Source organism: Meira miltonrushii (genome assembly GCF_003144205.1).
Source record: "Meira miltonrushii strain MCA 3882 unplaced genomic scaffold FA14scaffold_1, whole genome shotgun sequence".
NCBI classification, from domain to species: domain Eukaryota; kingdom Fungi; phylum Basidiomycota; class Exobasidiomycetes; order Exobasidiales; family Brachybasidiaceae; genus Meira; species Meira miltonrushii.
Window position 1 is genome coordinate 788,582 of NW_020289943.1, and position 12,131 is coordinate 800,712.

The 12,131-nt window shown below is 42.5% G+C and overlaps 4 protein-coding genes across 4 annotated transcripts; 2 read left to right on the top strand and 2 right to left on the bottom strand.

The window, feature by feature from the left end:
• Positions 1 to 114: 114 nt before the first annotated feature.
• Positions 115 to 3,274, bottom strand: FA14DRAFT_129037 (putative RNR1-ribonucleoside-diphosphate reductase large subunit). Its single transcript, XM_025496884.1, has 2 exons — positions 3,030 to 3,274; positions 115 to 2,938 (listed from the first exon to the last, which is right to left on the bottom strand). Exons 1-2 carry the CDS (start codon positions 3,049 to 3,051, stop codon positions 309 to 311), a joined length of 2,652 nt encoding a protein of 883 aa, XP_025357072.1. The 5' UTR covers positions 3,052 to 3,274; the 3' UTR covers positions 115 to 308.
• Positions 3,275 to 3,745: 471 nt separating this feature from the next.
• Positions 3,746 to 5,875, bottom strand: FA14DRAFT_159143 (putative ERG4-sterol C-24 reductase). The gene has a single exon (XM_025498074.1). It carries the CDS (start codon positions 5,508 to 5,510, stop codon positions 3,918 to 3,920), a length of 1,593 nt encoding a protein of 530 aa, XP_025357073.1. The 5' UTR covers positions 5,511 to 5,875; the 3' UTR covers positions 3,746 to 3,917.
• A 413-nt stretch (positions 5,876 to 6,288) lies between these two features.
• Positions 6,289 to 7,644, top strand: FA14DRAFT_140715 (putative GTPase Rho1). Its single transcript, XM_025497108.1, has 3 exons — positions 6,289 to 6,574; positions 6,658 to 6,699; positions 6,770 to 7,644. The coding sequence occupies exons 1-3, from the start codon at positions 6,512 to 6,514 to the stop codon at positions 7,256 to 7,258; spliced, it is 594 nt and encodes a 197-aa protein (XP_025357074.1). The 5' UTR covers positions 6,289 to 6,511; the 3' UTR covers positions 7,259 to 7,644.
• Positions 7,645 to 8,665: 1,021 nt separating this feature from the next.
• Positions 8,666 to 11,343, top strand: FA14DRAFT_159144 (acid protease). Its single transcript, XM_025498075.1, has one exon. The coding sequence runs from the start codon at positions 9,089 to 9,091 to the stop codon at positions 11,045 to 11,047; it is 1,959 nt and encodes a 652-aa protein (XP_025357075.1). The 5' UTR covers positions 8,666 to 9,088; the 3' UTR covers positions 11,048 to 11,343.
• The last annotated feature ends 788 nt before the right edge of the window (positions 11,344 to 12,131 follow it).

Here is a 12,131-nt window from a genome sequence, read left to right on the forward strand (position 1 = left end):
CATCAATCAGGTTCGCGCTTTTTATTTTTTGCATCTACATATCTCGCTTGTACATACATACATACACACAAATGCGTTCGTTCCTTGGCAATTGTCACACGATCAAACATACTCATTCACACTAGCATATGCAGAAAAGCTATACATTGATTGTCGTACGAATGAGAGAGAGAAAATAAACACAGAAAAAAGATGAAAGAGCAAAGGAAAAAGATAGACTGTCATACAATGATGTAAGTATGGATAATATGATATGTTTTGAATGACGGAGAAGAGAAAGTAATACAACAATAGAACACAAAACGCAATCAACCACTGCACATCAAGCATGCTTCTTTGTTCTCCAATGAACATTGTAGTTTTGCATCTGCTAATTCTCTTTCACGCTGTCTTGCCAAAGCACGTTTGTATCCTTCATCTTCTTTTGGGTCAACGACACTTTCACTCTTTTCACTTTCGTTCACAAGAGTGGATAGAGGAGTTGATGCTCCGCTATCTTGAGAAAGTTGATTATCTCCAGGTCCATCACGTGTGATCGAAGCATCAATGCCCATCTGACCAACACTTCTGGTAACCTTTTCAACATCTCCATCTGCCTTTGCGGCAACAAATGCTCGCGCTTGTTCACTTTTTGCTGGTGCAGGTGCGCCAACAGCTTTCTTCTTGGCTGCTTTAGCGGCAACTTGTTCTTCTTGACTGATTGTGAATTGAATTGCATTGGCAGCAGGTCTTGTACGTAAGTAATAAGTACCCGTCTTCAATCCTTTCTTCCATCCATAAAAGTGCATACTTGTCAATTGTCCGAAAGTAGGTGCACTCAAGTGAATGTTCAAACTTTGACTTTGACAGATGAACGCTCCACGATCAGCTGCCATATCAATGATTGCCTTTTGACTGATTTCCCAAACTGTCTTGTACAATCTCTTGATATCATCTGGAATACCGGGAACGTTTTGAATTGATCCACCGTGAGCAATAATTCTGTTCTTCATCGTTTCTGACCATAATCCTTGTTCGACCAATGTACGCAACAACCATGGGTTTACAACTTGGAATTCTCCTGCCAACACACGTCTGGTGTAAATGTTTGAAGTGAAAGGTTCAAAGCATTCGTTGAAACCCAAAATTTGACTGGTAGATGCAGTTGGCATAGGTGCCAACAAGAGAGAGTTACGTAAACCATGCTCTGCAATCTTTTCTTTTAGTTCAGACCAATTCCATAGATCTGAAGGTGTAACGTTCCACATATCATATTGCAATTCTCCCTTGCTTGCAGGGGATCCTTCGTATGTTTCATATGTTCCCAATTCTTTGGCCAATTCACAACTTCTCTCCAAAGCAGCATGGTAAATTGTTTCAAAGATTTGAACGTTCAGCTTACGTGCTTCGGGTGAATCGAAGGGCATGCCCAAGATCATGAATGCATCGGCAAGACCGTTGACTCCGATACCGATAGGACGATGACGCATGTTAGATCTGCGTGCTTCTTCGACTGGGTAATAGTTGATATCGATAATCTTGTTCAAATTACCACAGATCACCTTGGCAACTGCGTGTAACTTCTTGAAATCGTATGTCTTTGTGGCAGGATCAACAAATGTAGGCAAAGCAATTGATGCCAAATTGCATACAGCAACCTCATCAGGTGCACAGTATTCGATGATTTCTGTGCACAAGTTGGAGTTCTTGATGGTACCCAAGTTCTTTTGGTTACTCTTTCTGTTTGCTGCATCTTTGTACAACATGAATGGGTTTCCAGTCTCTGTTTGTGATTCAAGGATGGCATACCACAACTTTTGTGCTTTGATCTTCTTGACATATCTGCCTTGTTTTTCGTATGATTCATAAAGCTTTTCGAATTCTTCACCGTAGCAATCGGCCAAGCCAGGGCTTTCGTTAGGGCACATCAAGCACCATTCACCGTTCTCTTCAACACGTTTCATGAACAAGTCTGGAATCCAAAGAGCATAGAACAATTCACGTGCACGTACTTCTTCTTTTCCGTGATTTTTGCGCAAGTCCAAGAATTCAAACACATCTGAATGCCATGGTTCAACATAAACGGCAAATGCACCTGGTCTCTTGTTACCTCCTTGATCGACGTAACGAGCAGTTGTGTTGAAGACACGCAACATTGGAACAATACCATTACTTGTTCCGTTTGTACCTGCAATGTACGATCCTGTTCCACGAATGTTGTGAATGTTTAATCCGATACCACCTGCACTCTTGGAGATCATAGCACAAATCTTGAGTGTATCATAAATACCATCAATAGAGTCATCCTTCATGGAAACCAAGAAGCATGATGACATTTGCGGTCTTGGTGTACCAGCGTTGAAAAGGGTTGGAGATGCATGTGTGAAGTATTTTTCACTCAAGAGGTTGTATGTCTCGATTGCGGCTTCAACATCTTCTCCGTGAATACCGACGGCAACACGCATCAACATATGTTGTGGTCTTTCAGCAACTTTGCCGTTGATACGCAAGAGGTATGATCGTTCCAATGTCTTGAAACCAAAGAAGTTGTAGTGGAAATCACGATCGTAAATGATTGCTGAGTCCAATTGTGCTTGGTTCTTCATGATTGCGTTATATGTTGTTTCTGAGATCATTGGGCTATGCTTTCCGTTACGTGGGTTGACGTATTCGAACAAATCTTTGATGACTTGACTGAATGATTTGCGTGTTTCTTTGTGTAAGTTACTGATCGCAATACGTGCTGCCAAGACGGCATAATCAGGATGTGTTGTAGTCTTGTATGCAGCAGTTTCAGCAGCCAAATTGTCAAGTTCAACTGTTGTGACACCATCGTAAATACCGTCAATGACTTTTCTGGTAATTTCGATGGGATCAATGAATACTGAATCGAGACCATAGCATAATTTGGAAACGCGTGCGGTGACTTTGTCAAATTTGACAGCCTCCTTGCGTCCGTCTATGTGAAGGAAAGAGAAACAAGATTGTCAGTATTGGTTGCGATGACGCGATTTAGACGTGATAAACGCGTTTGTAGTGAAGATACTCACCTCTCTTGTATACGTAGATCATGTTGAAAAGGAATGTGAAGTGATGTGAGTTGTGGAGTTATCTGATTTGTCTAGTGGCAACTTGCAATGCTATCCGATAGCGATGACAAAGATGCTTGCTATTTATTGACCTGATCCTCTATTCTGTTGTGCTTGTATAGCACGATAGAATTGATAGAGATGGAAGAAAAGGAACAGGAAGTAGTCCAACAAAAGAAGATTGTTGTGAGAGGAAGGAAGATGGTGGGAGTTGAGGGGGATGTGTTGAATGTTGAGCGAGTTGCTTTTTGAACCTTTTTACGCGTACATACACGCGAAGTTCAGCGTGCTTAAAAGAAAAGAAAAAAAGAGACTCACTCAATCAACAAAATAAACACTCTTTCTCTACTTCATTCGCGTTCATTGTACGTATTTACGCGTACAAATTGCACTCCATAAAAACGCGGCGCGTATACGCGTTGGATAGAAAGTGTTGATCCTGCATGCAACAACACCTTCCCGTGTGACATTGTCTCTGTGTTGCACAAAAGATTCCTCCAAGATCGGAGTTGTGTCATCCTTTGGCATGCATCTGATGTGATGCATGAGGCTTATATCCGATCAGCGATCTGATCCAGTCTTATTTCCGGCTACTTTGATCATATCTGATGACGATGTTATGCCCGGGGAACATACTTCATACAACTACACTCGGACAACGTTACTTCTGATCGGTATCGTAGGTACTACATTTTATTGAATGCGGCTGAGAACCTATCTTACAAAGTACTCAAAAGCAAATGATGCAAAAGAGCGGGAATGTTTGTTCAAGATAGTAATGGGTAATGAGCGTGGAGAGAGAATCGTACTCTATTGAGAGTGTGAAGGGTATCAGTATATTCATACCAATTAATACACAAACGGAATGAATCGATAAGGAACAATCTTGCAATACTTTTCCCAATCTTTACCGTATTTACGTGCACAACGTTCAAAGTCACGACCACATCTATGTGTCAAAACGGCCAAGAAGAACAAAGCGTAATAGTAAGGAATAATGCTTCTTGTTCCAGCACATGCTCCCCAAAGGAAGGATTGGGTCCAATCGGCTGAGTAGTTTGGCTTGCGTAAGTATTGCCACCAACCATCAATCAAGAGAGCATTTCCATGTTCAGTTTGCAAATAACGTGGATCACTCAACGTTGACCATGGCCATTGCGGGAACGCATTTCTGATCTTCAATGTACCTTGCAATTGCATACGGAAGCGAGACTTTTGTGCCATAGACGAATCGAAGACCCAATGAACAAAGATCAAAAGCGAATACATGGCAATGTACGTTGGCGTACTGAAACGGTAATAATGCGGTGGATGAGCGGCCATATAAACGATACTGTAGCAGTATGTGAAAGGAACTCCGGCAAAGTTCCAAAAGATGACCATAAAACCCCATTTCTCGTGGAACATATCCCATGTTTGAGGAATGCATTCTTCTCCTTTAGCACATGCATTGATGTACAATCCTGTGCACAAAACCATGAAAGCCATGTTGGGCGTGACGTATCCATACACTTCGTACTGCTTGCATGCACCGCTAACGGAGATCAAGAATAACAACACCCAAGGAATACGCACTTCCAACCACATCTTGAGATCAACGGGACCGATACGAGGGTTCAATGCAGCACCCATGAAAACGTCATAAGCAAAGTTGCCACTCATTCTGTGCGCCGTGTTGGTCCAGACGGCGTGGAAGTACGTGATAAAGCTGACAGCAAAACCTACAATCATAGACACTGTCATATATTCACCAAAGTGTTCGATGATCGTCGTCAAACGATAAAGACCACTCAAATGAAGGGCTGCACTGACGATAAGCGTGATGTAGAAGCATCCCAAAGCGTTGCACTTGTACATTAAAGTCTTGTAGTTGAGGGATGGGACGGGCAGTCCTTCTTGCATGTAACCTGGCACAATAACAGCCAAAACGAATTGGAATACCATCAAACCACCATAATCACGGAAAGCACGTACGGTTGGGAAAGCATCCTCATAGACGTGTTGTCCCATACGTGAGAAAAAGGCGGGAATATCATCAATACTCTTTGGCATGACAAATTGTCCATCATAGAACCATAAGCAGATCCAAAGGTAATACATCAAAACAGGGAACAAAGTCATCATTGCAGTGACACCCCAGGGTCCACCGAATTCGTATTCTTCATGCTCGTCCAATTTTTTATCGCTTTCACGACCTTTCTCAGAGATTACGATACCTGGGTTGTAGCGGACCAAAGCTCGCTCCTTTCCTCCTCCAATAATTTGTTCATCACGCATATCTACATGACCGTAAGAATGTTTGTAATCCGTGTCTTGAGCACGTTTGATCTGATCGTGAGCAGTCTTTGTTTCGGCAACTTCTTGTGCATGTTTAGTTGCACTTGTGCCATTGCCATTAGCGGTAGACTTGCGACCGTTTGAAGCGGCCTGCTTTCTAGCCATTGTTGATACCTTGAATGAGGGGAAGAAGGTAAAAGTGTAAACTGTTAAGAAGAATGCTGTCATTTATTAAACGTGATCTTCTTTTTTTCCTTTTTAGCCCAACCACGCTAAATAGCGGAATGAATACATAACCCGACGCGCCGAAAAGCGCGTGTGTAATGCTCGCTTACAGTTTGGCCGCCAATGCAATCTAAGCCGCCGAAAGATTCAAGCATTCTTTCAACCTCTTTTGTAATATGGAATCGTACCATGTCGATCAGACGTATGTTGAGAAGAACTCAACGTTACAGGACTGATAAGAAAGATATAATGAGAGAGCTATCTTATCATGTCTTTGGAAGTCAGTCGATGTTTTGGGTCGGAGAATACTAATCAAGCTGATGAATATTAGTCAAAACGGAGAAACAGCATTTATTCATTTCCACGGAGGCTGTGCTCTTGCTTGCTAGGCTAGTTTGAATTAGTGCTGCTGCGCAACTCATGCGATAAAAAGAGAAAATTGTATTTGATTGAATTGAATTGTTTTGTATTTAGCTTCCTTTATTTTTGTATACAGCGGCAGTTACACACTCTCTCAGAGTATCTTCTCCGGCCAGACCGCGCGCGTTGCAGCTGCTCGCACAAACCCAGGGGCAAATTGGGAAACTTGCACACACTCACACACGCACACACGCACATGCACACACACACACACACACTCAAGCAGGACAAATTAGGATGTTGCTGGAGGGGTAAGTCTCACAAGTCAGCTCCCTTTACCATCATCGAACTCATCTCTCTTTTTCGACATACAGTCCAACGTCACTTGAACGTTAAAGCTCAAGAGTAAGATCACACTTTAATTTTTGTTTGTGATCGAAACACCTCACGTTTTTTTATTACGACATCGAATTGGATCTATCGCCACAAACGAAAGATAAGCAATCAAAGCTTTTCCAACGATACTCTCCTCTTTCCATCTTGTGAATCTCACATCAAGACCCGTTACATAATCTTACAAAATGAGCGCTGGTGATTCTCTTCGTAGAAAACTCGTCATTGTAGGAGATGGTGCTTGTGGTAAAGTATGTAATCGCAATCTGTGGAAATTGAATGCAGGATCATAACTGACAATGCGCACTTCTTCTCCTTTTCTTTCAAACCATAGACCTGTCTTTTGATCGTTTTCAGTCGTGGAACGTTCCCAGAGGTATGTATGATGTCCTGTCAATCTCTCGCAATCTGACTGTGAATGCTGACCATTCTTTAATTCTTTCCAGGTATACGTCCCTACCGTTTTCGAAAACTATGTTGCAGATGTTGAAGTTGACGGAAAGCATGTCGAACTAGCCCTTTGGGATACGGCAGGACAAGAAGATTACGATCGTCTTCGACCACTTTCATATCCAGATTCACATGTGATCTTGATCTGTTTCGCAGTTGATAGTCCCGATTCGTTGGACAACGTACAAGAGAAATGGATTTCAGAGGTTTTACACTTTTGTCAAAATTTGCCAATCATCTTGGTAGGATGCAAGAAAGATTTACGTCGTGATCCAAAGATTATTGAAGAATTACGTAAAACAAGTCAAAGACCTGTTAGCCCCGAAGAAGGAATGGCAGTCGCACAAAAGATCGGAGCAGTTCGTTATTTAGAATGCAGTGCAAAGACCGGAGAAGGTGTTCGTGAAGTATTTGAACACGCAACCAGAGCGGCTTTGTTGAGCAAACGTGGCGGTGCAAGGAAGAACAAGTGCACAGTACTCTGATCGAATCACGTTGGGCGCGTGCGGGATGCTGAGTTGTGATAGAAGTTTGGTGATGGTGAACGGGGAATGGTTCTGAGAACGGCTCAATTATGCCTGATTTTGCTCAAGTCTTGGGGCCGGCTATTGAATGACATAAAGCTCAAGATTGGTCGGTAGGAAATCAAATGCAAAACAACCATGAAGTCAATCTCTCTCCACAATACCATACGTTCCATTTCTACCTGTTTTCCTCATCAAACACCATAACGAATGCTCTCTCGCCTTTCCCTCTGTCTGTTTATGATCTTCCAGACTTGATCGTCGTACAAGCATCACATCTTTTCATGTTTTCTACCCTTTTCTCTTTCTTGTTCGAAATACAATTTGATCGATTTCATTCTTAGGTCTGTCATCAGAATTGAGGGTAGTATTTGGAGAGCTGGAACCCTGAGAGACACTATATAGTCTTACTTTTCAACGGTACCAGACCCAATTTCGGAATTGCTAATATTAATTTACGGAGAGCGGGAGCAGGCAGTGGCATGTCACGCATGAAAGCAAGACGATGTTTTGAGCGGAGAGTGGTAAGAGAGTGACATGTACTTTGATCTGTTATACAGTTCATCAAGTTCCGTTGCGAGAAGAAAACAGCTTCCTTTCACTTATGCAATTGATGTTATTCTGGTCTGGAGAATGCATGATGAATTGCTCTAGGAGAAGAACAACAACACTCTTTAAGACATGTATGTATGCAGTCGATTATGGAAGCCTGTCCGTCTTATGTATACGAGCTTGTCCTCTTTGTGTGTGTAAACAATCATTTACAGTTAGCGTGCTTTTTTTTGCTTTACCCTTTTTTGACTTTTAATCACCAGATTTTGGCTGCAAGAGGAAGAGGGACTTTTCTTACACGCATCTTATGCCCCCTTTTTTTTATTGCGTCTTCATTTGCTTTTTAATTTCTACACTACAATCAAACAAACCCGGCATCTTACCTGTACACAACCCCTTCGTCATTCCGTTCACTTTTTCAGTCTCCGCGCCGTTCCGCGTTTCTTGTCAAACAATAAAGGCGGAGAATGAGCGACGCAGTTTAGCTAGTATACTCGGCATCTTTCTCAATCAGATAGTATTCAAATCACGGCTCCTAGCTTTCGGAGAAATGAGTTCATATGGTTTAAAGACAAAGAGCATCATTTATGATGAGGCAAAGTGTTATTTGGTTGGAGAGCTCAAGTGAAAGTGAGTGCACGCATTTGTTCACGTCCCGAAACTATTTTCAGCCTTTTTTCTAAGGGAACCACTGAAATCCATGCATGACTGCTGCATACGCTCACTGATTTAGCCAAATCAAAAAAATCAAATAAAAATCGGGCAGGAAAACAGTCTGCATACATGCGCCCAGACTTTTTGCCTCAATTCTCATACCGTGTTTCTGCCCCTCTCCCTTTAAGGCCCTCTTTGCCAGTCAATCGGTGGTAGAAATATATTATATGTTGTAGTCATTCATGACAGTTTACACATTTACTCCTTGTAATCGATCGCCATCACGACTGTCAACCCTAACCTTCATCTCACTTTTTCCGATTAGCCGTCTTATTCGGCTGTCATTCTTTTCGGTCGCTCGCGAAGGATCGAAGAAAAGTTTGTCAATTTCATCATCATTTTCGACACGACCTTCACTTCGACTTTCATCCTCCCCGCCTTTATTACAACTCACTCAAAGTGATCTTGCGCATCGAATACCGCTCTTCGTCTTGAAGATCAAATTCGACATCTGTCGCATCGACTTGAATTCATTGTCGATCTATTGAGCACACTTCAAAACCTAACACGCCATCTTTACCAACAATGCCACTCTCATATGTGTCAAGACGCGATGATGTCGCTAGCAGCTCATCCTCGCCATCATCAACACATTTCTTGGCAAAACGTGCAGTAGCAAAAAGCACAGTCGTGCAGCTGAAGAGAACTTTTCTTCAAGGCCAATTGACATACACCGCCCCAATCACTGTAGAAGGCCAAACGCTAAACGTGCAAGTCGATACAGGATCTGCAGATTTTTGGCTTGCAGCTGATAAATGTGGCACAGCATCTTGTCAGAGCAAAGAGGGATATCAGATCACTCTCTTTAGAGATGACACAGGTCTGGAAACGGGTCAATCAGTTCAGATTTCTTACTTGAGAGGAAGTGCTTCCGGTCCAATCGTTACATCCAACGTCACTTTTGCCAATGATTTGATTCCTAATCAGGCATTCTTGACTGCTGATGATGTTGAGGCTGAACAGTTGAACACAATGCAGGCATCAGGCGTGCTTGGTATGGCATTGCCTCTGGACTCACTCATTCAGAGCACATTAAGCACATCACGAACAGGCAACAACGATTCGATCACACAACCTAGCCTTACAGGCTCTCTGTTACCGGGACTTTGGTACACTGCACCAATGGGTCAGCGATTTTTCGGCTTGGGACTTCAGAGGCTACCGTCCGATGGAGGAAATGGAAACTCAACAATCACTTTCGGCGACTATGATCCAGAATACTTGCCGACCAACCGACAGAGCCACGTCAGCTGGTCTTCCGTTCTGCCGGATGATGACGGTAAGGCAAGGACTTGGAAGTCGCAGGTGTCAGATTTGAGCGTGAAGGTCAATGGGTCTTATATAAGTATACCACTCTCGCATACTGGTAGTGTAGGACCGGCAACTGCTATCCTAAGTTCGGGTGTGCCTTTTAATTATGCGCCAGCTTCTTTCCTCAACGCTCTTTATGGTGCTTACAACGTTGGACCTTCTGCGGACGGACTTACATATTACTTGGATTGTAGCCTGGAAATCGATATGAACATCACGGTCGGCAACGTGACAGTACCGGTCCATCCTCTGGATTCCTCTCTTAAGGTTAACAACATGTTCGGTGGAAACAATAATGGATGCATGGGATCTTTCCAAGCTTTTACTGATGATATGGATCCTAGCTTGTACAGTTCCAATATTGTGCTAGGCGCACCTTTCTTACGCAGCGTTTACAGCCTTTACAGTTGTGATCCTAATCCTAGCAATATGACCCAAACAGGATGGTGCTCAAATCCATGGTTGGGCATATATCCTTTATATACCAACTCATCTGGAGGATATCAGACGGCACAAGCAGATTTCCAAAAAGTTCGATTGCAAGGACAACAGCTAGGAGATAATTCCCAAGTGGACGGTGCAACACAAAAATCCAGTGGTTTCTCATCTGCTGCAAAGATTGCAGTTGGTGTTGTGTGTGGATTTGTTGGTATTTTAGCAGTCATGGCAATCCTTCTTTACTGGCTCAAGAGAAGGCGTGCGCGTGATGAACCTGAAGTCTTTGATACGGGAAGCGGATCGCACGAAGACGAAAAGGATCCTATCAATGGTTCTGTTGATTGGAAGAAGTTGTCAGAGAACGAAAGACAAAAAGCACGTGAACTTGCAATGTTACACGGTCACTTTGTCGACGAAACAGATGGAAGGGCATCACCTATTCCACCTACAAAAGCACCAGAAGATGATTGGGATATTAGCTCAAAAGGTTATTGGGAAGCAAGAGCGATCAAGAATGATTATCTCAAAAGGCAAAGAGATAGCTCAGCAGCAGCAAAGAGTTTGTCTGTTTCCGGTACAACGTATGATGGAACAAGAGGTGAAATACACGAGATGATGGATCCTTCTTCTTCAAGGCCTGCCTCGCCACCTTTGACGCCTTACAGGGATCATCCCAATACCCCACCACAAGATTATACAGAATCGCATGGTCAAGCACATGCCTATGCTCAGTGATCTTAACGACCTTCTACTCATTCTATCTTGGTGCATGCTTTTGCAAAAAAATTTCTCATCACGATTTTCAACAGTTTATTCTCTCTTTCACCTCAATTATTCAATCTTTTTTACTGGTCTCAATTGTATCGATACGAATTTCTTTTTCTCTTCATCATCATCAACTCATGGACATTCACATCAAAATTTTTCCGATCGTATTGGACGACAAACAATTTGGCACGGTAATATCATATTTTACTCAAGATTCTTTTTTTCTTCTTCCCGGCTACGAATCAAAAAGAAAAATATTCTCTGGAGATCAGGTTCTTATTTTAAAATACCCATTCTTTTCTTTTGTTTACCTCATCACCACCATTACCATTGATATCCAACTTTCTCTTCACTCTTATAGGCTGAGCGTTAATGCTCCATTTTGCCTTGCTATCAATTCATGTGTACTATTTACGTATTGGAGTGATGAAGAGGAGTGAGTCCGAATCGAAGAATGAGAGTGAAGACACGTTCTTATAAAGTTTTAGTATATGATCAATGTTCGACCACTTCCTCACATCTGCGGCCATAGAACCGTGAAAGTACCGCATCCCGTCCGATCTGCGAAGTCAAGCACGGTATCGCCTAGTCAGTACTGCGGTGGGGGACCACGCGGGAATCCTGGGTGCTGCAGTTCAATTTCATTCTTTTTTGCTTTCTCTTTTTGCTTAAAAGATTATTCAAGACCTCCTCTCGTTTACCTATTATTCTTTTATTCACCATCACAATAGGAAAGGCACTATATCGCATCCTTGACTAGGATCATACGTCCTCCTAATATAATGTATACTAAATCAAGGTACACAATTGGTATGAAATGCTTAAATAACTTTTTCTTTATAGTTTTAGTATATAAACAGCCTTTAACCCCATCCTCATATCTGCGGCCATAGAACCGTGAAAATACCGCATCCCGTCCGATCTGCGAAGTCAAGCACGGTATCGCCTAGTCAGTACTGCGGTGGGGGACCACGCGGGAATCCTGGGTGCTGCAGTTCTATTTCCTTTTTTGCATTCTCTTTTTGCAGATATTCTTACAATTTTTATAATT

What these genes read in the sequence shown, in the direction of transcription:
- FA14DRAFT_129037 (XM_025496884.1), bottom strand. Translation starts at nt 3,051, where the DNA reads ATGATCTACGTATACAAGAGAG. An exon ending in GATCTACGTATACAAGAGAG is followed by an intron (nt 2,939 to 3,029) that starts GTGAGTATCTTC and finishes TCCTTCACATAG; the next exon opens with ACGGACGCAAGGAGGCTGTC.
- FA14DRAFT_159143 (XM_025498074.1), bottom strand. Translation starts at nt 5,510, where the DNA reads ATGGCTAGAAAGCAGGCCGCTTCAAACGGTCGCAAGTCTACCGCTAAT.
- FA14DRAFT_140715 (XM_025497108.1), top strand. Translation starts at nt 6,512, where the DNA reads ATGAGCGCTGGTGATTCTCTTCGTAGAAAACTCGTCATTGTAGGAGAT. An exon ending in GAGATGGTGCTTGTGGTAAA is followed by an intron (nt 6,575 to 6,657) that starts GTATGTAATCGC and finishes TTCAAACCATAG; the next exon opens with ACCTGTCTTTTGATCGTTTT. An exon ending in GTCGTGGAACGTTCCCAGAG is followed by an intron (nt 6,700 to 6,769) that starts GTATGTATGATG and finishes AATTCTTTCCAG; the next exon opens with GTATACGTCCCTACCGTTTT.
- FA14DRAFT_159144 (XM_025498075.1), top strand. Translation starts at nt 9,089, where the DNA reads ATGCCACTCTCATATGTGTCAAGACGCGATGATGTCGCTAGCAGCTCA.